The sequence below is a fragment of the Urocitellus parryii genome, chromosome 8 (genome assembly GCF_045843805.1).
Source record: "Urocitellus parryii isolate mUroPar1 chromosome 8, mUroPar1.hap1, whole genome shotgun sequence".
Classification (NCBI taxonomy): Eukaryota; Metazoa; Chordata; class Mammalia; order Rodentia; family Sciuridae; genus Urocitellus; species Urocitellus parryii.
The window spans coordinates 29,014,168-29,039,050 of record NC_135538.1 but is presented as its reverse complement, the minus strand read 5'-3'; the positions used below and the strand labels follow the sequence as shown (position 1 = coordinate 29,039,050).

Sequence of the window (24,883 nt, the reverse complement as noted above, 5' to 3'; positions counted from 1 at the left end):
TTGTGACATATAATTATATTTGATAAATGAATGTTCAACTGAACTTTGGAAGTGGCAGAAAAGGGAAGAATGAAAAAACAAGACCATTCCAACTCCTTAATTTATTTTCTCAACAACTGAGTTAAAGGTTATAAATAAATAAAATAGTCTTGTTTGTAAAAGGAGGACTGCTGCTGTGTATATCTCATACACTTTAGTTCACACTCTCTAATATCAAGGGTCTCTTTGTGTACTATAGTTGTTAGATTAAATTTGGATTCTCAGGTAAACCACAAACTCATTAAGCCTCAGCCTCCTCCTTTCTAAATTAAGAATAACAATAATATCTAATCTGTCCTTTAGGATTATTATATGATTAAATGGGGAAAGAGTACAAAACACTTTGATAAATAATTAAAGCATTATCAGCACAACATATAATTAACTGCAACTTGTATGCATTTCAATACTTATAAAATTTACTTAGCATATACCCATCAGATTATACTGGTTGATGTCTCCTATGTATTAATTATCATGTAAAATTTATCTGGACTAAGAATATAGCCCAGTGGTAGAGTGCTTACCTTGTGTGTGTGAGGCTCTGGGTTCAATTCCCAGCACCCCATCCCTCAAAACAAAACAAGACAAAACAAAACAAAACAAAACAAAACAAAAAAAGCATAAAATTTTTCTCAGAGAATGAAAAAACCTGCTAGTTCTTTACTGAAAATATACCCCATCACAATATTCTTTTTATTTTATTCTTTTTTCATTTACTGTTCCTAAATCTTCAAAATTGTGAAATTACTTGCTAAATTTTTTAGCAAGTAATTTTTACTGAATTCTAAGATCCCAGTGTAATAATCCCTTGAAAAATTCTAATTCCAATTAAGGAAAGTATATACCAGATTAATTTATGTAGAAGTTCTAAACTCTACAAGAATGCATTGCAACTCTCTGGTGTAGCACAATGAAAACTATAGTTTAAAGTTACCTTCCTGGTATTAAGAACTACTTACTTTTGCAGCACAGGATCGTATCACCTCCTAAAAGACATACAGTACAATAAAGAAGTATTCATAATTTCATTGAAATAAAGTATAAACTCTTTTCAATTCATTCAGATATTGACCTTGTAATAACCAAAAACAGCATTTGGGAGAGTTTATCACCCTGCAGTTATTACTCTGCATTGTTTTCAATAAGTTGGAAGGAGTATAAATTAAAGGCAGTAATCAACAGACTTGTGAGAGCCCATATGTGTCTGCCTCAATAAAGACCTGCCTTCTCAATAAACCTGGAGTAAACACTAAAATTCTGCAGTAGAATACTAATGTCCAAAAGATACCCCAAATTAACTGTAGTATAATTACTTCTATAAAATATCCATAAATATAATTTCTAAATTAATAATTTATACCAGGGGACATCTCAAAAACACCACTGAATGGTAAAGAATATGACTAGTGTTTAAAAAGCTAAAAAAGGAAACTACTTGCAATTCATAGGACAAGGCCAAGAAAAGATCATTTTTGAAAGGGAAACTAATAAGTCAATACATAATAGAAAATTACAAACTTTTCTCCTAGGGAAACACCAAAAATACATAAGTCAAATTAAGGTTAACCAGTATATATCATCAGTCTAGTAAATAACTAAAGAAAAAGAGTAACAATCAACATAGGGTTTAGAAAAAAAAAAAAGAGTACTGAAAATAAAATATATCAACTTTTTATTCAGAAACTTCTAAGGTACTGTATCTAAAGGAGAGTAGTAATTTAATTACTGAAAGAGTGTTCCTCTTCTGGAAAGTGTGGATAATACTAGTACCCACTACTATCCTACAGAATGGTTTGAGGATTAAATAAACATGTAAAGACTTAGAACAGTGCCAGAAATATATTATGTCAATTATTACTTATAATGAAACAGGTATTATCAATGGCCAATATAAAGTGAAATCTCCTGTGAGGTAGAGAAAATTAATCAACTTTTCTCAAAACTGGCATAAAACATTTTTAAATTCATCCAATTCTTTCTGCTCTGATGCTACTTAATAAGTACCTCTGTGATCTACAGACTTAGGTTAGAATGGGAGGCTGATCTTAAGTTTCCCAACAGATGGGAAGGTCTACCTTTCATTAAAAGATATTTTTTCAGGTTTATTAATCAACTTTTTGTAGGATTGATTACTTTTAATAGGTAACCCAAACTCTGAGCAACTGTGGATACATTGGTAAGAGCAAATTTTTGGATATGAAAACTTTTGAGATATATCTACCTGTGAAGTCTTACTGAGGTTGCAGAATGCCTTTTAGGTACTGCTATGGCAGCAACATACAATGAAGTCTAACTATGAGACAAACAATTTATATTTTTACTACATGGTAATGTTACCAAAACAGGGAGTTTTGATATGTCCTTTATTTGCTAATGAGCAAACACCTCTTAAATACCTTCTGAGCTGAATTTATTATACAGTTCTCTCTCTCTCTCTCTCTCTCTCTCTCTCTCACACACACACACACACACACACACACACACACACACAAAATCACATCCTAAACCTGAACTATAATCTGTTAGAAAATACTCCAATTTTAGTAACAAAGAAACAATTATCTCTAATAACAGACTTCTATAAATTGATGAACAACCTATACAAAAAAAGGAATTTTCAGTCTATTGAAAAATAATTACAAGAAACAAACAAAAAAGACATTGTGACAAAAGGTGGGGATCCCGTCAACCCCCAAACTTGCAAAATATAAAAAGAATAAAGAAATAATAGAATTCCCGTCTTATAGATGAGGAAAAATTAGGCTTACTTATCTGGAATAACAAAGCAGGTATAGGTTGGTGCCACAGACCTATGTCTGTGCCTAAGCTGTAAAGCCTTAATTATTTTCACTTATCTTTTTTTCTGCATTCTTAAGGATGTTTCTGAAATTATTTCTCCAGGCTATACTACTGATCTGATATTTTTATGTGTCAATTTTCCCCTTTACCATTTGCAATGTAGAATTAATTGAACCTTGCCTTTTAAACTTCTTTAAATTCTTTTTACCTTAGCCAGATAACTTTTACATCAAAATCCCAGACTGTATTTCCATTTCTTCATTAATAGAAACCCCAATTTCTTCTATTTTATTGAGAACAAAACCTAAAACATTCTGTTTATTAGAACAAATCATTTTAAGATATGCTTTGCCTTTTCTTTTCTTTTCTTTTTTAATGCACATAATCTTTTTAATGGCCCATCTCTGGCCTTAAATGAGATCAATAAATTTTACCATTTTGAACTCAGGCTGTCCAGTGGGTCGCGAACAGCCCCTAAACCTATCTCCGGTGGATTTCAGTACTCTTATTCTGTGGCTCTGCTGAAATGAAATGGAATATGCTGTTCCTGTCTTGTTTTTTGGGGCTGTGAAGAGAATTTACTCCCAAGATGTACAACGGTTTTTTTTTTTCATTAACTGCTACTGTTCTATTAGTTTGGGTGATACTGCTTCTTCTTTATCTAATGCCTCTGTGATCTCATTCACTAGTTTCCATACAAAATTCCTCCGCAGTATAACACTAGTAGAGGCTCCATAGTTACACATGGAAAAACAATTAGCTACTACTACTTTTTATAATGTTAGAAATGTTTTAAAAAATAGCAAGGGAGATTATGCACATAATATTCCAATTTTATGTTAAAAAACTTTATATCTATCCTTTGAACAGAAATTGTTTTTCTGTCTGTAAAAATAAGGGTAACCATCACCATCATGCCTATCTTACAAGGCTACTACAACAATAAAAGAGGCAATGTGAGTACTACAGTGAAAAGACTCTAATTAATAGTTGTTTGAATACCTGTCACTACCTACCAGACTTGAGGTAAATAAAGGTCAAGGATTTAACATTTTTATGTTCTCTGGAGTGACTTCAATATAGTAGATAATCAATAAATATTTGAAATAACTAAACTTTCTTTGTTCCAAGTGTTAGAGCTCAACTAGGAAGTCCAAGATATATTTGGTCAACACTTTCTACAAAAATAGTGCACAGGTGTAGAGAGCAAAAGTGTTTTTTTTGCAGAGGCTATTAGCAGGTACTCCGTACACAAATGTATGGTATCAGATAGGAGAATGCCAATTAGAAAATAGGAAACCATGGAGGAAGGTCAAGAGCTGGGAAAAATGTAAAGAATGGGAAAGTTTTGGAAAGAAAATTAAGGTGCAGATTGATCTCCCTGAAATGAAGACTGAAAAAAAAGTGGTTAAAGACAAAATAAGATATAGCACTTGTGTAAAGGGAAGTTTAGGAATTTAGTTTTTCCTTAGATCACCTAGTCTATTTTAGTTTTTAATGAAGATCAGTTATGTAGACTAGGGGATACAGAGAACTGCCTTCAGGGAGCTTACAGTTTAGATGAGCATAAAACACCTATTTATTATGTTCTTTCTAAGTGTTGGGAACTGTGAATTTAGACCAGTTGGTCTCAGTGGGTGGTCCTCTGACCAACAGCATTGCCTGGGACTTGTGAGAAATGACAAATCATAAGACATCTCAGATCTGCTGAATCACAAACTCTAGGTGTGGAGCCTGGTAAGCTGTGCTTTGATAGGACTATCAAGTGTTTCTGATACACACTAAAGTTTGAGAACCACTGAAGGAAACATGAGATTTGGAGCAAGATTTTATGGGAATCTGAACACCTGGACAGAGATTGTTTGAATACTATCATCTTTCTAAGAAGTGGTCCTGTGGTATGACCCTGAGAATTCACAGGCTGAGGGTCAGAGGCTGTTAACTTCCTCTCGTCCCTCAGAGATCCTACTAGGCGGGATTGAGAAGGCTACTGTTTCTCTTCCTTTCCTAGGAATGGAGTCACAACCATATGTGTCAAGTTCTACTTATGCTCTTCTTTAAAGCCTTCCTTACAACTAGGTCTTGGGCTCGTATTTACAGAAATAACAAGTGAAGACAGTATGACAGATTATCCTAAATTTAGTTAGTCTACTATAATTAATGATTTCAGAAAGGAACTATGAAAGTATATTAAAACCTAGAATTAAGAAATTAACTTACTTCATTAATATTCATTTGCAAGGCAATATAAAATACAATAGAAGTGGTTTTAAGTTTTTAATAATAATTAAACATACTGTGACAGTTTCAAGTCTCTGCTTCACTATCTGCATCTTTGTTGAAGAATTTTCAGTGTGGACAAATTCATCAATTTGAAAAGAGCCTTGATGAGGCAGTTTAGGACAGGTACACAAAGCATCTTGGCTTTGGTGTATTCCAGGTAATGGAAATGTTCCATTGTAGCGTTTGAACATTTCAGCCTCCTGCTGGGCTACTGAAAAAAAAAATTAATCCATCATTAGTTAGATTCATCATTGCAAAAGCATAACCAAATGATTAAGCCACGAAACTGTAGCATTCAATAAATGATCAGATACTGCATAAAATTTTAAAAACTACGTTAAAAAGACAACATAACTGACAAAATATAAAATTACTAGATACACTAAAACCACAAGAAAGGAAATATTGGGGGCTGGGGATATAGCTCAGTTGGTAGAGTGCTTGCCTTGCGTGCACAAGGCCCTGGGTTCAAACCCTGGCACCGCAAAAAAAAAAAAAAAAGAAAGAAATATAATTATTTCACAATTTCATGTCAAAAAGTATTGTAATTGAGCCTTAAAGGCCATGCAAACTGATATGGGAGCATAACTTGTTGAACACAGGTATATATAAAACAGAATATTAAAAAAATAGGGATCAAAGATATTTAAAGAGATGTTATAATAATAAAAATAAATATTCACGAATCCATCTCACTATAATTGTTCTCATGTTTCTATATATCTCTTCCAATCTTTATACTTACATACTTTTATAAAAAAATGCCATAAGGTGAATATATTTTAATGCTTTCTCAATTAAATGAAAATATTCTCATATATCTACAATGATACAATTACCATGTTTTGTAATATCTAATGAAGTAACATAATTTTTTAAATGCATTTTCCAATTACTGAATATTTACAACGTTTTCTGTTTTTCCTTATTATAGACATTGCATGAATAAGTTCTTTCAAAGTGGACTTCGCTTCTTAACATATTTTCTATTTTGTATTGAATTCCCCAGAGCAGGAAAGATGACTCAATGACTCAAAGGTGATGTTTTTTGATGATGATGACCACAATGACAACCACAGCCATGAGAATACTGCACTGTACTTTTATGTTTTTTAGGAAGCTTTCACATATTTTATCTCATGTCATCATTTAAAACAGATGAATCTGAAACTATTTTAAATGCCTATCTGTATACACAGAGGAGAAAAATGTATGCACTCATCATTTAAAAAGTACTTCCTCACCAAAAAAACAAATAACCCAATCAATAAATGGGCCAAGGATGTGAACAGACACTTCTCAGAAGAGGATATACAATCAATCAACAAATATATGAAAAAATACTAATCATCTCTAGCATTTAGAGAAATGCAAATCAAAACTACTCCAAGATTTCATCTCACTCCAGTCAGAATGGCAGCTATTATGAAGACAAACAACAATAAGTGGGGAAAAAGGTACATTCATACACTGCTGGTAGGATTGCAAATTGGTGCAGCCAATCTGGAAAGCAATATAGATTCCTTAGAAAACTGGGAACGGAATCACCATTTGACCTAGCTATTCCTTTCCTCGGTCTATACCCAAAGGACTTAAAAGTAGCACAGTACAGGGACACAGCCACATCAATGTTTACTACAGCACAATTCACAATAGCTAAACTGTGGGACCAACATAGATGCCCTTCAATAGATGAATGGATAAAAAAAAAAAGTGGCATATATACACAATGGAATATTACTCAGCAATAACAGAGAATAAGATCATGGCATTTGCAGGTAAATGGATGGAGTTGGAGAAGATTATGCTAAGTGAAATAAGCCAATCCCAAAAAACCCAAAGGCCGAATGTTCTCTCTGATAAGTGGATGCTGATCCCTAATTGGGGGGATGGGAGGATGGAACAAATGAAGAACTTTTTTATTTGGGGAAAGGAGAGAGGTGGGCAAAGTGCATGGGGCAAGAAAGATGATGTAATGATGAACATGATTACCCTATGTACATGTATGACTGCACATATGGTGTGAAGCTACATCGTGTGCAACCAGAGAAATGAAAAGTTGTGTGCAAATGAAGGCAGTACTAAAAAGAAAGTTCATTTCATGAAGTTCAATCCTTAAAAGAAGAAAATGTCAACAAATAAATGACTTAACATTACATCTCAAAGCCCTAGATAAGAAAAATAAATCAACACCAAAAGCAGTAGAAGATAGGAAATAATCAAAATCAGAGCTGAAATCAATGAAATTGAAACAAAAGAATCTATTGGAAAAATTGACAAAACAAAAAGTTGGTTCTTTGAAAAAAATAAATAAAATTGACAAATGCTTAGCCATGCTTATGAAAACAAGGAGAGAGGAAAGTCAAATTACTAACATACGTGATGAAAAAGTATCACAATAGACACTACAAAAATACAGATTAATAATTAGAAATTATTTTGAAAACTTGTACTCCAATAAAATAGAAAATATCAAAGGTATTGACAAACTCTAGAGTCATATTATTTGCCCAAATCGAATCAGGATGATATATCCAATTTAAACAGATCAAAATTTAAACAAGAAAATAGAAGATGCCATCAAAAGCCTATTAACCAAAAAAAAAAAAAAAAAAAAAAAAAAAAAAAAGCCTGGGACCAGATGGAGTTCCACAAGACCTTTAAAGAAGAACTAATACCAACACTCTTTAATTTATTTCAGGATATAGAAAAAGAGGAAGCATTTCCAAACTCATTCTATGAGGACAATATCACCCTGATCATCCTGATTCCAAAACCAGGCAAAGACATATCAAAGAAAGAAAACTTCAGACCAATATCTCTAATGAACACAGATGCAAAAATTCTCCACAAAATTCTAGCAAATCAAATACAAAAACATATCAAAATGATAGTACACCATGATAAAGTGGAGTTCATCCCAGGGATGCAAGGTTGATTCAATGTATGGAAATGAATAAATGTAATTCATTACATCAATAGACTTAAAGATAAGAACCATATGATCATCTCAACAGATGCAGAAAAAGCATTCAACAAAATACGGTACCCCTTCATGTTCAAAACATTAGAAAAATTAGGGATAACAGGAACATATCTCAACATCATAAAAGCTATCTGTGCTATGCCCAAGGCCAACATCATTCTAAATGGAGAAAAATTGAAAGCATTCCCTCTAAAAATGGAACAAGACAGGGATGCCCTCTTTCACCACTTTTATTTAACATAGTTCTTGAAATGCTGGCCAGAGTAATTAGATGGACAAAAGAAATTAAAGGGATACAGATAGGAAAAGAAGAACTCAAATTAGCACTATTTGCCGACAATATGATTCTATACCTAGAAGACCCAAAAAATTCTACCAGAAAACTTCTAGAACTAGTGAATGAATTCAGGAAAGTAGCAGGTTACAAAATCAACACCCATAAATCAAAGGCATTTCTGAATATCAGTGACAAATTCTCTGAAAGGGAAATGGGGAAACTACCCCATTTACAATAGCCTCAAAAATAAAATAAAATACTTGGGAATCAACCTAACAAAAGAGGTGAGAGACCTCTCTATAAAATGAAAACTACAGAATGCTAAAGAAAGAAATTAAAGAAGACCTTAGAAGATGGAAAGATCTCCCTTGTTCTTGGATATGCAGAATGAATATTTTCAAATTGACCATACTACCAAAAGCATTACACAGATTAATGCAATTCCAATCAAAATCTCAATGACATTCCTCATAGAAATAGAAAAAGCAGTCATGAAATTCATCTGAAAAAATAAGAGACCCAGAATAGCTAAATCAATCCTTAGAAGGAAGAGTCAAGCAAGTGGCATCACTATTCCAGACCTTAAACTATACTACAGAGCAACAGTAACAAAATCAGCTTGGTATTGGCACCAAAAGAGACTGGTAGACAAATTGTACATAAAAGAGGACACAGAGACTAAACCACATAATTACAGTTATCTTATATTAGACAAAGGCATCACAAATGTACATTGGAGAAAAGATAGCCTCATCAACAAACAGTGCTGGGAAAACTGGAAATCCATATGCCACAAAATGAAATCAAGCCTCTCTCTTACGATGCACAACTCAAAGTGGATAAAGGATCTAGGAATTAAACCAGAGACCCTGTGCCTAACAGAAGAAAAAGCAGGCCCAAACATCCATCATATCGGATTAGGCTCCTACTTCCTTAACAAGACTACTATAGTGCAAGAATTAAATCAAGAATTAAAAAATGGAATTGATTCAAACCAAAAAGCTTCTTCTCAGCAAAAGAAACAATTGGTGGGGTGAATAAAGAGTCTACATCTTGGGAGCAAATCTTTAACCCTCACACATCAGATAGAGCACTAATCTCTAGGGTCTATAAAGAACTCACAAAGCTAAACTCCAAAAAAAAAAAAAAAAATAACCCAATCAATAAATGGGCCAAGGACTTAACAGATGCTTCTCAGAAGAGGATATGCAATCAATAAATAAATATATGAAAAAATGTTCAACATCTCTAGCAATTAGAGAAATGCAAATTACTGTAAGATTTCATCTCATTCCAGTCAGAATGGCAGCTATCAAGAATACAAACAACAATAAGTGTTTCGAGGATGTAGGGAAAAAGGTCCATTCATACATTGCTGGTGGGACTGCAAATTGGTACAGTCAATACGGAACGCAGTATGGAGATTCACTGGAAAACTGGAAACGGAACCAACTTTCTACCCAGCTATCCCTCTCCTCAGTCTAAACACACAGAACTTAAAAACCGCATCCTCCAGGGACACAGCCACATTAATGTTTACTGCAGCACAATTCACAACAGCTAAACTGTGGAACCAACCTAGATGTCCTTCAGCAGATGAATGGATAAAGAAAATGTGGCATATATACACAATGGAATATTATTCAGCAATAAAAGAGAATAAAATCATGGCGATTGCAGGAAAATGGATGGAGGTGGAGAAGATAATGCTAAGTGAAGTCAGTTAATCCCCAAAAAACAAATGCCAAATGTTTTCTCTGATATAAAAAGACTGATTCATAGTGGGGTTGGGAGGGGGAGAATGGGAAGATTAGACAAACTCTAGATAGGGCAAAGGGGAGGGAGGAGAGGGAGAGAAGGGAAGGGGAAAGGGGGTAAAAGAAAGATGGTGGAATGAGATGGACATCACTACTCCAAGTACGTGTATGAAGCAGACATGAATGATGTGAATATACTTTGTGTACAAGGAGAGATATGAAAAATTATGCTTTACATATGTAATATGAATTGTAATGCATTCTGCTGTCATATATAACAAATTAGAATAAAAAATTTTAAAAACAGAAAAAAGAATGAGAAAAAAATGTGCAAAAGATTCACAAAGTCTCAGTTTATCAGACACTAGAAATGGAAGCTGCTTACAAGTTCTTGGGCTCTTCCGTCCCTTACTCTCCACAAATACACACTCAATCCAACTGTATACTTTCAAAAATTTGTTATACATGACAGCAGAATTCATTTTAGTTCGTATTACACATATAGAGCACAATTTTTCATATCTCTGATTGTACACCCATTGTATATTCTTTCATTGTGAAAAAAGGTTATAATAGATGGCTCCAAGTATTCCTTTAAGATCTATGCTTTTAATATTTCAGTGGTTTCTAAAACACTTTTAGGTCATAGCTGGACTATGACATTGCAATGAAATAACTACATTTTTCTACTTGAGTTTTCTTCTTTTTGCTAATATAAATTTGCATGTTTAAAATTTAGATTTGTCCTAATCTGGTAGGTTTAAAATTCATGATTTTAACAATCTCATCCTCTTTCTTTCATCATTTTTTGAGAGTCATCATTTATAAGCACTGGAGTGGGCCCTGGGAATACAAAGATTCTGGTCTTGGAGTTTCAGCCTTCTGGAAGTGAACAGATTAGTGTAAAGTGCTAAGTGGGATAGCAGAGGAAGGGAAAGGTGCTGAGAGTACATGGGTGGCAATTCTTTGCTTAAAGAATGTTATATATATCAAAACACTTCTAAGTTCACCTCCAAAAAATTCTTAAAATAACTGACAATTCTTTGATTTACATAATCTCAGTGCTTTTATGCATTTTCTGTCCTTAAATAATTATAAAAAATAACATGGGGGGCTGGGATTGTGGCTCAGTGGTACAGCACTTGCCTTACATATGTGAGGCACTGGGTCCGGTTCTCAGCACCTCATATAAATTAAAAAACATAAATAAAGGTCCATCAACAACTAAGAAAATAATGAAAAACCACATGGTTTTCTCAGGAGGATTTTATCTCTAAATAGGAGAATGGAGGAAATAAAATATTTTAATCTACTGCCCTTTGCATTTAAAGCAAATATAAGGTTTGCTATTAAAATCTATGTGTACTTATGTTATTGACTTTAAAGTTCAAATAGAAATCATCATATATTATTTCTAGCACACTATGTTAACAGTAAGATTTCCTTTGGGTCAATGTTTAATTCCTTTGCTCAAGATTTGTTATTAATATTTTACCTTGTTATTACACAAAGTCATCTTATATGTCTAAATGCTTTATAAATTATCACATTTGAAGTATAATATGATTACGGTAAACAGGTATTTTGCAGCTTCCCAGCCTTTACCAGTAAGGCAGAATTCTACTTCTCTTTCTTTAACATTTGCTCTATGCAGAGAAGCTTCAACAGCTTATGCTTTTTATTGTTTTTTACCTGGTCGTACTTTTCCCGATTCAGATAATCTTTTGATACTATGTAGATAGATCCAGTTTCTATTGAATAACACTTCAATTCTGGGAGCCTGGGTATGTTTCATGGACTGTTAGTAATTCAATATTCCCCTGATGTAATTAATTTAATGTTTATTTATTTATGTTTGTGTCAAAGGGGATTGAATCCAGAGCCTTGCATATACTCGGCAAGTACTCTTTCACAACCTTATCCGCAGCCCTTCCTTGACAAAATTTGATATATCAAGTAAAATGTATGTGTTACTAATATAACTTGTTTAAAAAGCTATACAAGAATATGTAGCAGATCTGAGTCTCATAATAAAAAACGGGAGACTGTACCATCATTTGACAAATCCATTAGTAGCACATTAAATTATGATAACCTATCTATAATATGATAACCTATCTATATCCCCTGCAGCACATACTATTCTTTTCTTGGTTTCCTATTCCATTATCAATAATCACACATTAAGCTATTAAACTCAAAGTGTGTGACATGTATATTGCTATGAAAAATAGCCAGGATTTCCCTACTAGAGTCTGGTCCATGAACTCTAATAATACCAACACTTCATGCCTTGCTTGACAATTTCCCTTCGATAAAAGAGAATAGGTATTATATTTATTTTACAGGTAAAAAAACAACACAGAAATGTTAAATTACTTTCCAGGGCCAAAGAGAAAGTGACAGGATTTTGTCTAGATTCCCGGTGTTCTGACTTCTACTCCAGTGTTGTTTACTTTGTATTGCACAATTCTTCCTTTTGGTGCACTTTAAGAAGCACCAATGTAAGCATAAAAAGAGGCCTGGATGAGGAATTTGGTGCTCTGGTTTATGCTTAAAGTCATTGAGTAGTTTTTCATATATTCTGAATCCTTGAATGGCATAAACTTTCAAAGTATTCAAGATATAAAGAATATTAAAATACATTTTTTAGGATATAATCAAGAAGTAGTTTCAGCATCTCTTAAAATGTGGCATCTATATCTCTCACTTCATCTTACTAGGCTAAAAATAAATATTTAAAACTCTGTCCTATGATTTGTTATATTTGTTATGGCATAATTTCATCCAAGTATGAGAATTAAAAATCTAAGTTTGCTTTTGAATCAATCATTATCACTATTACAAGAAAACCAAAAATTAACTTTATTTCAAGTATACATTATTTTAGTGCAAAAATATTGTGAAAGCATTAAAACAATGCTACATGAAAAGAAAATTTATATTATGCACTTTGTTGAGAATATGAGGACTTGATGCATTTTAATTATTATACTCCAAATTTTTACAGAGATGAACTATTAATAATAATACTAAATAAATAAACTTCCTTTTAATCTTAAAGAGATTTTCCTAAATATCAAAATAAACATTTTATCATATGAATATTTAGCTGCCTGTCCCCACCCCCTTTTTTGGGTCCTAGGGACTAATCCCAGGGCCTCCCTCTTACTAAATAAGCACTCTACCACTAAGTTACATCTCAGCCCTTTAGCTATCTTTTTCATTTAAGTTACTTCATGATGAAGAAAAGCAAACTAACTAGTTTTGACAGCTTAATGCATTAAAAGCATGGGCTCTGGAGCCTAACAGCTTGGAATCAAACAGTAGCTGCACTACTAACTGTGTGACCCTAGGAAAATTATTTAATTTTTCCTGTGTTTCAGTTTCATTATGCACAAAATGTAGACAATAACGGTACCTACCTCAAAGGCAGTATGAGAAAATGCTCATAAGAGTGGTGGACCCATAGTAAATACTTCGTAAATGTTAGCTTCTACTACTAGTACTATTATTATAAGCTTTGAACTTACTAACTGATGATACCTTCATTCTGTATTTTTACAAAATTTAATGAGAAATGACTTTGCACAAGATTTGAAATTCTTAATGAGAACATTTACTGCACGCTAGTAATATGCCAGGTACTAAGTTAAATACATGATGTTATAAATGCCATAGGTGATGTGCACGTATTTAAAAAATTTTATAGGAATGTAATATTACTTGACCTCTGGTAAAGAGTGCCACAGTAAGAACCAAAAAGCTACAAAAATGACAAGGTAGGTGACCACTGATAAATATGGATTCTGTTAATAAAGCCATGTCAATGGCATAAAGAATTGCCTTTTAGTTTGACTAAAGTCTTCCAGAGGTTTAACCAACTACTTAAAAAGCACAAAGGATTATAAAAGAATATGGTCATCTGAGCTTGATTCCCGGGTTTCATAGCTCAGCTCAACTGGGCACACAATAGATGCTCAATTAAGATTTATCTTGTCCAAGACACTATGATTAAAATGCATTCAAGTTAATACTTATTCAGAGGAGACACTGCCACCTAGTGAAAAATTAGTCTCATTACCTAGGATTTTAAAATAATGCTAAGAAACTTCTCAAATTAAGATTTGATCTTACTTAAAACAGTATATGCACATTAATTATATGCCAGTATTTAGATGTAGGACAGGTAATTAAAAAACAAACAAACCTCTATCTTTGCCTCCTACAAAGAATAAAAGTACCAAGAAAAAATACTGTCCACAGAGATGCACAAGGAATTGCATGAAGTTTGTTTATTGGATACTCAAAAGCTAGTATTTCAGGGAAGGTACCAATAAGTCAGTTAAGTGTATCAAACAAGAATATGGAATTGGCCCTGGCTCCTGTGAAATGGGGCTAATAATGGAATCTAGATGATAAAATTAAGTGTAAAAATTTAAATAGTAATAAGACATAAAAAGTGCTATGGAGGTACAATAAATATTCTTACTTGTAAAATAGCATCCTAGAGACTCAAGCAGACAAATATTGATAATCAAAAAAATTGATCGCTGAAGTCTAGCTTGATAAATTAATTAAATAGAAGCTGTTTCTCTGACTAGTACCTTTTTATTATGGGAATCCTAAAAGTACATTATTTGTGGTACTCTGTGACTAAATTTTGAATTACTAGATGATTAATTCTTTCAACATCAGGCAAATAAAACTGCCTTCTGAAAGTAAAAATCATATTTCTTACCAAAAAAAGCAAAAAGTCAGTAGAATGAAAGACTCAAAAGACCACAGCCTGAACATATGCTTGACACGGAAAGAGGCTTGCTGACTCTTCACAGATTTTGCTAGAACTGAAAGATGGATGATACATTTAGCTACTACTGTGGTCTCATTCATAGCTCATTTAACTTACAAAACGATCAGCTTGCTCCTTTTCCTTTGAAGATTATCAGAAGTGCTGATAAATAATATTTAAAAAATCACTTAAAAAATCATCATCTATAATACCATTAAAAATTTTGTTAACTATTTTCAGACAAGAGATTTGGGGCAAAATAAGAAATAAAAGATAAAACTATGATAGGTCAATTAAACATTTTAATTCTCAATTAAAAATTAAAATACAATTTGAATTGATGATTCTGGTCTGTATTTAATGAGTAAAACATTTCAGAGCCTAAAATAATATTTAATTTCTTATAGAGTTATACCATTCACAAGAACTGTGCTAAATCTTGGATGGTTTGAGGTTACTTCTTCCTAAGCTTCCTCTTTTTAAAAATAGGCAGTGAAGAGTTGGGAAAATGTGTTAAAACTTTGTGAGTTTTAATCTGTAAAGGTATGTTAATGTGTTAAAAAACTGATCTAAATATACTGTACAAAATAATTGTAATTTCAGGTGTTATCATTTGAGCATCTTAATTTCTAAAAGGCCTATGGAAATCCTTTCTCTTCCATAGTAAGACAGTGTGGATATAATGTGTCTTTAAAAGAACTTTATGCATTTATTTTGTAATACAATTGACCTGGAATGGCATATATTTTAACAAATGAAAAGAAAAGGCTGACCAATAGAGTAGAGGAGAGTTGGAAAAAAGCTTTTTAAATTCCATTCCATATGGAGATGCTTATCAACATATTAAAGCATAAGTTCCCTTAACATCAAATGGATGGGCATGATAACAACTCATTTTATCTTCTATTTGTTTTATATAGTGCTTATAAGTTTATAAAACACTTTTACCCTCACCGTCTCATAATATTCTCATATATAACTCTGTTAGGTAGGGCAGCTATTAGTACTAGCAGTACCTTTTAATAGATAAGGGTATGGAAGTCCAGAAAGGCAAAAATTTTATGTAACATCACTGAAAAACACAATAGGAGCCCAAGCCTCATGTTATCTAGAATGGAATTATTAAACAAAATACCTATAGTCTAAAAAACAAATTGGCAAACCTAACTATCCTAAGCTAATCCTTCTGTCAATGACCAAAAAAAAAAAACTGGCTTGAAGAAAAAAAGATTATAATTTACATTTGTAGTGAAAATTTCAAAAGCCTATAAAGCAAATTAGAAACTGAATGAAGACCATTGTGAAATCTCTTAAGAGTCTAAGGAAATAACTGTGCTGCCTATTTCCTGTGTAACAGTTCCAATTATAAAGTACTTAGGTATAACTCTTCGTAATTGTGAAGATTTAGAGAAAAAAAGAAAAAAGAAACTACTTCAGGATATATGTTAGAATTAGACACCAGATTTGGCCATGGGATAATTATGAGAAACTCACTGTTTATTCCTATAATAAGGCAGTGTTTATTTTTTGCTAACATGCTAGTAAATGTAAATGGTACTATGTTGCTTGACATTAGTAATGGAGTGTTTTATTATAAATCTGAATATGAGTTGCAGAATTTAATTCTTTTCTATCAGGTTTTTCAAAATAAGAAGAATCTAGATTTTATGTATTATTTTTGAAGATAATTCACTGGGAAAGGTATCATATAATATCTACTATGATAAACAATTCCAGGTAAATAATTTAATTGTCTAATAACTTGCACTTATCAGAGAATTAATCAATTTAATATGTATTAGCATAATAAACTTAATTTCTCATTTAATTACTGTCCAAATAGTAGTAATTAATGTTGTAGCTATATACATATTTATATATTTATAGTGCTTATGTAATTATATGTGTATAAAACAATATTAGCTTATGAAATAATGACACATAATATTCTAAACAAATCAAAAAGACTAATCAAGATCTTTTTTTATATAAGAATATATAAAGGGGCTGGGGATGTGGCTCAAATGGTAGCGCGCTTGCCTGGCATACGCAGGGCGCTGGGTTCGATCCTCAGCACCACATAAAAATAAAATAAAGATGTTATGTCCACCGAAAAATAAAAAATAAATTTAAAAAAATAATATATAAAGAAAATTAAATTGTAATTTTGAGAAAGACAGTTTTAATGTAAAGAGTGAAATCCTAATTTCAGAATAGAAATTAACAAATATAAACAATTCTTAGAATGACAGTCTACTCTTGAAAAATGCACTCAAACTTTTAATTTCCTTACTATTCTCAAAATGATAGAATAGTGTAATTTTAGGGGTGAAACAGACATTAGAATTTAATTCCAGATCTTGTTTTCACGTTAATTTAATTTTTGCCTCACTTTTTGTTAAGAAACTCAACTTACTGGTTTAATAAAAAACATAAAGAGAATAAGAAATTCAATATTCAACTCAAAACATTAAAGATTCATATTTTCTACATATGTTATTTATCTCTTAAATTTAGTTAACATATTCTCCAATAATTTTTAGGTGAATTTTGCTTATTTATGTTTACTTACAAAGAATGTAACAGCTACCTTTCTGTGATTCAACATAGAGCACAACCATTATGAATACTTTTGACAACATTTTCATATTAATCATGCTCACAGAAAACAAAATGTTGTAGCATCATAATAGTATAATCTATTTAATCTTTTTTACTTTTATATATATTCATGAGGGATTTTTAATTCAAAGGATAAACAGATTTCTCAGTGCTCATGATTCCTGGTCCAGTCTAAACATAAAGATTAGTCTACATATATTATTTTTTAAAAAAATTAATTTGTGGGGTAGGGTTGTGACTCAGCAGTAGAATGCTTGCCTAGCGCGTGCAAGGCCCTGTGTTCAATCCTCAGCACCACATACAAATAAATAAATAAAATAAAGGTATGGGTCCAACTACAACTAAAAAGTAAATATTTTTTAAAAATTGTTTATTTGGTCTAATCACTTATACATGACAGCAGAATGCCTTTCTATTCACAGTACACAAATGGAGCACAACTTTTCATGCCTCCAGTTATCACAAAATAGAGTCACACCATTTGTGTCATCACACATTTACCTAGGGTATGATATCCATGGAGTCTACATATTCTTTTTATTTTTTAGTTATAAATGGACATGATACCTTTATTTTGTTTATTTATTTTTTTATGTGTTGCTGAGGATCGAACCCAGTGCCTCACACATGTTAGGCGAGTGCTCTACCACTGAGTCACAACCCCAGCCCCAGAATCTACATATATTCTTAACTTAGCAAGCAGTGAGTGATGTGGAGTGGACTTACCATGGAAATCGTAAATGTAAAGAAGAATAGGCTCATTCTGCCCAAATGCACAAAATGCCACCATATTTTCAAATGGATGGTAAGAAATGTCTCGAATAGGTGACTTGAATGGCAGATCAGAATACATTGCTACTTGTTCTCCTGAATTTAAAAAAAAGGAAAAAAAAAAGGAGATTCAATAATTTGTACTGTATGTGGTATTTCTTACTACAAGACTATTCTGCAACTTATTAAAAATACTTATAGTTCTAATGAAGTTCACATATTTCAGTGTATTTGAGTATCCTGTATTAAATAATTATCTTTATTTTGCATTCTGTTGGTCCTTCTCTTTCCACTTCTCAATCCAACCTCTTCAATGAGCTTTTCAAGGCACAAAATAAACACAAAGTGATTAGAAGGAAGAATAGAGGTACATGGTTCTGAGGTCTGTCAGGGCTGAGCAAATGACAACTAACAAAGAATTCTGGGCAAAACTAGGGGAGGAATTATGAAACTCTAAAACTGAAGAAATTCTCTATTTTGAGGAGGACTGCTGAGGTATTAATTTTTTCTACTCTGTTTTTACCCCTGTAGGCTCTTTGAGATATCCACTGCTTGAAAGATACCTATGATTATGACTAAAATATGCTTAAAGCAGAAGTGAAAAGAACCCAAGAAAATCAGCCAGAATAAAAAAAAAAAAAAAGGATCTAGATCCATTTATTAAAGGAGACAGTTGATGCTTTTGAATTGAAGTTAAAACACGGTATATGGAAAAAAAAATCCACAAGTATGCTGCTTAGTCAAAATTAAGGATAAAGGAAAGAACAAAACAATGAGATGAAATCAAACACAGTTCACTAAAGGAATTTAAAAAATTCTTTCAATTTCTAGTTAAAGAAATGCTCAAGAAGTTTCAGATTTTCTTTTAAGAAAGCCAAGGTAAGGCTAAATAAACTTTTCAAGGTAACAGTTTAATTTATTAAAAAAATTTTTATTAAAATTTAGGTAAATTGCTAATTTAGTTTCAAGCATCAAAAAATTACACAGGAGTCTTTTTGTTACTCTAAAGAATACAGAGGTGTTTAATCATCTATGTCGTTACAATTCAGCTTATATAATTTTGTATTTTGTACTACAGTCATTAAATGTCTAAGAGCAGCATTATCTCATAGACAAGAAAATAATAAACCTTGAATTGTAAAGTGAAATTTTAAATCAAATAAAGATAATAAAACAATAAAGAACCGAATTTGAGATATTTAGATTGTGGCTCAGCTCTATTAAAGGCTATTCAATCTAAAAAAATAATTAAAAACTTGAAATCAGAATTTTTTCAAAAATTATTCCATAAAATGATAGTATTTTTATACTTCTTCAGGCCCCAACCAATACCTCCCCCTTAAAAAAAGATTTCTGAAGCCCAATAAATACCTGTTTCAGGGTTCCAAACATATACTATGCCATCTTCACTTCCAGCAAAGAGAAAAGTCCCACATGGTGTTAAAGTACTGTGAAGCTTTTCCCGGTAATTTGCTGCACCAACAAATTTCCTTGCTGCTAATCTATAGACCACAAAATAAATAAATAAATAAATAAATTTAATGATATAATCATTTAAAAGATTACTGGTAGAAAAACTTTCCTTTTAAATACTTAATTTGCATTCAACAAAATACTTTTTGAGATTCTATCATATAAAAGAGATTCTTTGATGGCTGCAGAATAAAGAAGAGCTGGTCCCAGTGACCAGGAAGGTTAGAATTTAGCAGAGGAAAGAAGGATTGTATCAATGTGAAATAGAAGATGGATACAGAATGTATCCCACAAAAGAAGAGAAGAAAGACTGCTTTGCAGATCTAGGTAAAAGAAATTAAAACTAGCTATTAAAGAGACAGACTATTTTATGGAAGCAACATTTGAGTTGGTTACTAAAGAAATGGATAGAATTTTTATATTCTTATAATATCTTTCTTCTAATGGATTTTCACAATCATACGAGGAAGAAATAGTAGATAAAATAAATTATCAAATCATACATTAAATATGGTGTACAATCTTTCAGACTTTTTCACTTACAAATAACAGTTACATTGTTTCAGCACTTATACAGAAAACTAATCTCTTTTTAGTCTATCAATAAATAATGAATAGTTGAACACCATGTCAGAAAAAATACATTATGTATTCTAATTTTAATGGGTATTTACCATTGCCTAAATGTATCTTAATAAATTTTCTATTGTGTAACATTTACAATGTTTCCCAGTTTCCTTTACCATGAACATGATGTCAATAAGCAATCTGTGTATTTATATATATTTATACTATTTTTCAATTTTTTTCTTAACATGAATTTCCAGACCTATAGTTACTGGGTCAAACTTTTCTAGTCCTTTCTATGTGCTTTACTGTTGTATGTACATGTTCTAACTACTTTATTCCTCCACAAAACCCTTATAAGTAAGATATACTATTTCTCCCATCTGAGAAATGAGAAAAGAGAGGCACAGAAAGGTTAATTGGCTAGAAAGGGTGAAGCATTTGACTTTAAGCAGTGCACCTCTAGAGCTGAAGCGTGATCTTATATTATTTAAAAAGGAACTACCAAACTCTTTAGACTGGACTTCCAATCTATTTCTAATTACTATTTCTTAAAAATTTACTCCCAGTATTCCTTGTCAAGAAACCTCTACTCATATGGACTACCTCCTCTGCCTTGAACACACATGATCCTACTTCTGAACTTGATTTCATGCTTTCCATCCTACTGAAACACTTCCATCTTATCTAAATTCTGTCCATCCTTCAAGATTCAGCTCAAATCTCCTCTAAATAGAACCTTTAAAGGAAGACTATATCATAGTTATCAGCTTTATTGTTGCCATGAAAAATATAATTTTTTATGATATACTTATATTCATTAAAAATAATGTGTGAATATATATACACATTTGTACATGTGTATAGTGTATAAATGTATTGAGTGTATACATACATATATATGTATACATATTATATATATATAAAATCTATCTTGAGTGCTTGCTATTTAATGCCAAGCATGACATGAAAAAAGAATAAACAAATTCCAATCTGTGAAAGTCTCATATTTTAGTCTGACTTTTGGAGGTGAGAAACTAGATTATTAATTCTTCATGGACTAATACTTTTATCAGTGTCTCAAATCCATGCCAGGATCTTGAACTAGTCTATATAAACGGTGAAGGTTAATGATCAGCACTAAAAAGATAATTGCAGAATCAAACTAATATATTAATCTTACCAATTAATATCACCACGTTTTTCTAAATACAATAAGGAAATATAATAAAATAGCTTTCTCTCATTTGTTTTATTACAGAACCATGGAGACAAAAGCATACTAAAATCCCAGGCATTTTCCCAGAACTCTGCTCTGTCTTTTCTATTTAAAAAATTTTCTCTTCATTTAGGAAAAAAACAAAAAACAAAAAACAAAGAAACCTGGAGTGGTGGTGCACATCTATAATCCCAGACACTTGGGAAACTAAAACAGGAGGATTGCAAGTTCAAGGCTAGCCTCAGCAACTTAGTGAAACTCTGTCTCAAATTTAAAAGGGCTAGGATATAGTTCAGTGGTAAATGCCCCTGGGCTCAATCCCATTACCCCCAACTTCCTGCTATACATAAGAAAGAAACAAAACAAAACAAACAACAACAACTAAATATCTATTAACCAAAAGTCATTTGCTTCAGTTATATACCAATATGATGCTTATAGCAGTTTCAAAGAGATAAAAGATATGCTCTCATTGTTGAAGGTAGAAGTTTCTGTTTTTAATGGTGAAGATAGAAAGCAGTGGACTACATTTTAGCCCCAGAGCTATTCTCATTTGGGGCTGGATAATTCTGTGAGTCAGGGGCAGTTTCTTATGAGCCATAGGATGCTTAGCAGCATCTCTGATCTTAACCTAACAGATACATAAAAAATGTCTCCAAATGAAAAGATAGCCTCTTCAATAAATAGTAATGGGAAAACTGGAAATCCATATGTAATAAAGTGAAATTAGACCCCTATCTCTCACCCTGCACAAAACTCAACCCAAAGTAGATCAAGGACCTACGCATTAGACCAAAGGCCCTGTGGCTACTAGAAAAAAAAAAAAAATAGGCCCAAGTCTCCACCATTTGGTTTAGGAAGAGAATTCTCAGCAAGACTCCTAAAGTGCAAGAAGTTGAATCAATAAATGGGATGGATGGCTTCAAATTAAAAAGCTTCTTCACAGCAAAGGAAACAATCAAGAACATGAACAAAGAGCCTACAGAATGGAAGAACATTTTTGCCACCCACATCACAGATACATAATTCAATCTCCAGGACATATAAAGACTTAACACCAAAAAAGCAAATAACCCAATCAATAAATGAGCAAAGGAACTAAACAGACACTTCACAGAAGAAGAAATACGAATGATCAACAAATATATGAAAAACTGTTCAATATCACTAGCAATGGAGAAATGCAAATTAAAACAACATTGAGATTCTGTCTCACTCCAGTAAGAACGGCAATTATCAAGAATACAAGTAACAATAAATGTTGGGGAGGATGTGGGGAAAAGGGTACACTTATTCATTGCTGGTGGGCCTGAAAATTGGTGCAACCATTATGGAAAGCAGTGTGGAGATTCCTCAGAAAACTTGGAATGTAACCACCATTTGGATCTAGTTATCCCACTCCACGGTGTATACCCAAAGGACTTAAAATCAGCATACAATAGTGATATGGACACATCAATGTTCTTAGCAAAATTCACAATTGCTAAGCTATGGAACCAACCTAAGTGCCCTTAATAGATGAATGATGAAGAAATGTGGTACATATACACAATGGAATATTACTCAGCCATAAAGAAGAATGAAGTTATGGCATTTGCTGGTAAATGGTTGGAACTGGAGACTATCATGCTAAGTGAAATGGGCTAATCCCCCAAAACCAAAGGCCAAATGTTCTCTCTGATATGTGGATGTTGACTCATAATAGGCGAGGGGGTGGGGAGGGAGTGGAAGTTCACTAGATTGGATAGAGGAGAATGGGGAGAAGGGGGGGAGGGGGATGGGAATGGGAAAGACAGTAGGATGAATCGCGGACATAATTTTCTTATGTTCATATATGAATACACAACCAGTGTAACTCCACATAACCTACAAACACAAGAATGGGAAGTTGTACTCCATGTATATACAATATGTTAAAATACATTCTACTGTCATGTACAACTAAAAAGAACAACAACAAACAAAAAAGAAACAAAATGTCTCCAGGCACTGTCAGATATCCCCAGGGGGCAAAACTGCCTAGTTATGAACCATTGCTGCATTTTATAAATATAAATTAACTTATTAATTATCCTACGAGTACTCATCTTGTTGATACTAAAATATACTTACATTCGGAGATCCATAATTCTCAAAGTGCTGTCTTTGGTATGAATTAATAAACGTTTTCCATTGGGATGAACCTCCAAATAACTTATTGGAATCCCCTTAAATTCAGTTTCCTTAATTTCCTAAAATGAATTTAAAAAATCATAAACTATGGAGCCTGAAAAGTAGAAAATTAATTTTAAAACATCACTTGCAATTCCACTATATAGAATACTGTAAAACTGTTAGCAAAAAGATTCCCAGCAACTGCAGTTTAGGACTGAAAACGAAGCTGGCAAATCTTATTTTTTGTAATATGCAATACTGCATTTAATTAGTATATGTTTTTGTATATTGTTCATTTTCAGTCCCAAACAAAAGGCACATTCATCATACACATCTTCTGACACTGCATTTTTGGTGTAACATCATATAAGAAAGTTTCTAATTTTTATAAAATTCAAACCTAAATGCAGAATTCACTTTTCAGTTTCCAGTCCAATCTCATACTTTTCATATACTTCTACTTGTCTTGAAAAATCATAAGTTACAGACATGTCGTTCTGAAATCATTTAATTTAGATTATAACTTTAGGTAAGGTTTTGGGAGTTTGGAGATACAGTTATTTGATGCAGCTAAATGGATAGAAGATCTAAATGTAACACCAAAAACTATAAAATTCATACAAGAGAACATAGGGGGAAAGTTTCTGAATATTGGTCTTGGTAATGAGTTTTCGAGTATTACATCCAAACCTCAGGCCACAAAAGCAAAAAAATCAATAAATGAGATGACATTAAACAGGTTTTGAACCACAAAGTAAACAGTCAACAAAACGAAATGGTGGCCTACAGATTGGGAAAAATATTATGTGTAAACCATGTGTCTAATAAGGGGCCAATACCCAAAATTTATAAAGACTCTTACAACGTAGTAATGGAAAAACAAGTAACCTGAGTAAAAGATGGGCAGAAGATCAAAACAGACATTTATCTCCACAGAAGACATAAAAATGGTCAACAAGAATAAGAAATGAGGTTCAACATCATTAATCATCAAAGAAATATAAATTAAAACCATTATGTGATAATACTTCACACCCACCAGAATGGTTATCAAAAAGTCAAAAGTTAAAGATGTGGAGAAAAGAGAACTGTTCTACACTGCTGTTGGGAAAGTAGAGTCAATATGGAAAGATTATGGAGG

At 32.4% G+C, this 24,883-nt stretch overlaps 1 protein-coding gene across 1 annotated transcript in view; it reads right to left on the bottom strand.

Annotated features, from left to right (window-relative positions):
- Positions 1 to 24,883, bottom strand: part of Ahi1 (Abelson helper integration site 1) — a 141,677-nt gene that overhangs the window by 66,175 nt on the left and 50,619 nt on the right. Inside the window, exons 15-19 of the mRNA XM_077801475.1 lie at positions 23,701 to 23,819; positions 19,701 to 19,831; positions 18,285 to 18,425; positions 5,139 to 5,335; positions 1,002 to 1,028 (exon numbers count right to left, since the gene is read on the bottom strand). Of these exons, the coding sequence (XP_077657601.1) occupies positions 1,002 to 1,028; positions 5,139 to 5,335; positions 18,285 to 18,425; positions 19,701 to 19,831; positions 23,701 to 23,819 (615 nt within the window). The remainder of the gene's footprint in view (positions 1 to 1,001; positions 1,029 to 5,138; positions 5,336 to 18,284; positions 18,426 to 19,700; positions 19,832 to 23,700; positions 23,820 to 24,883) is intronic.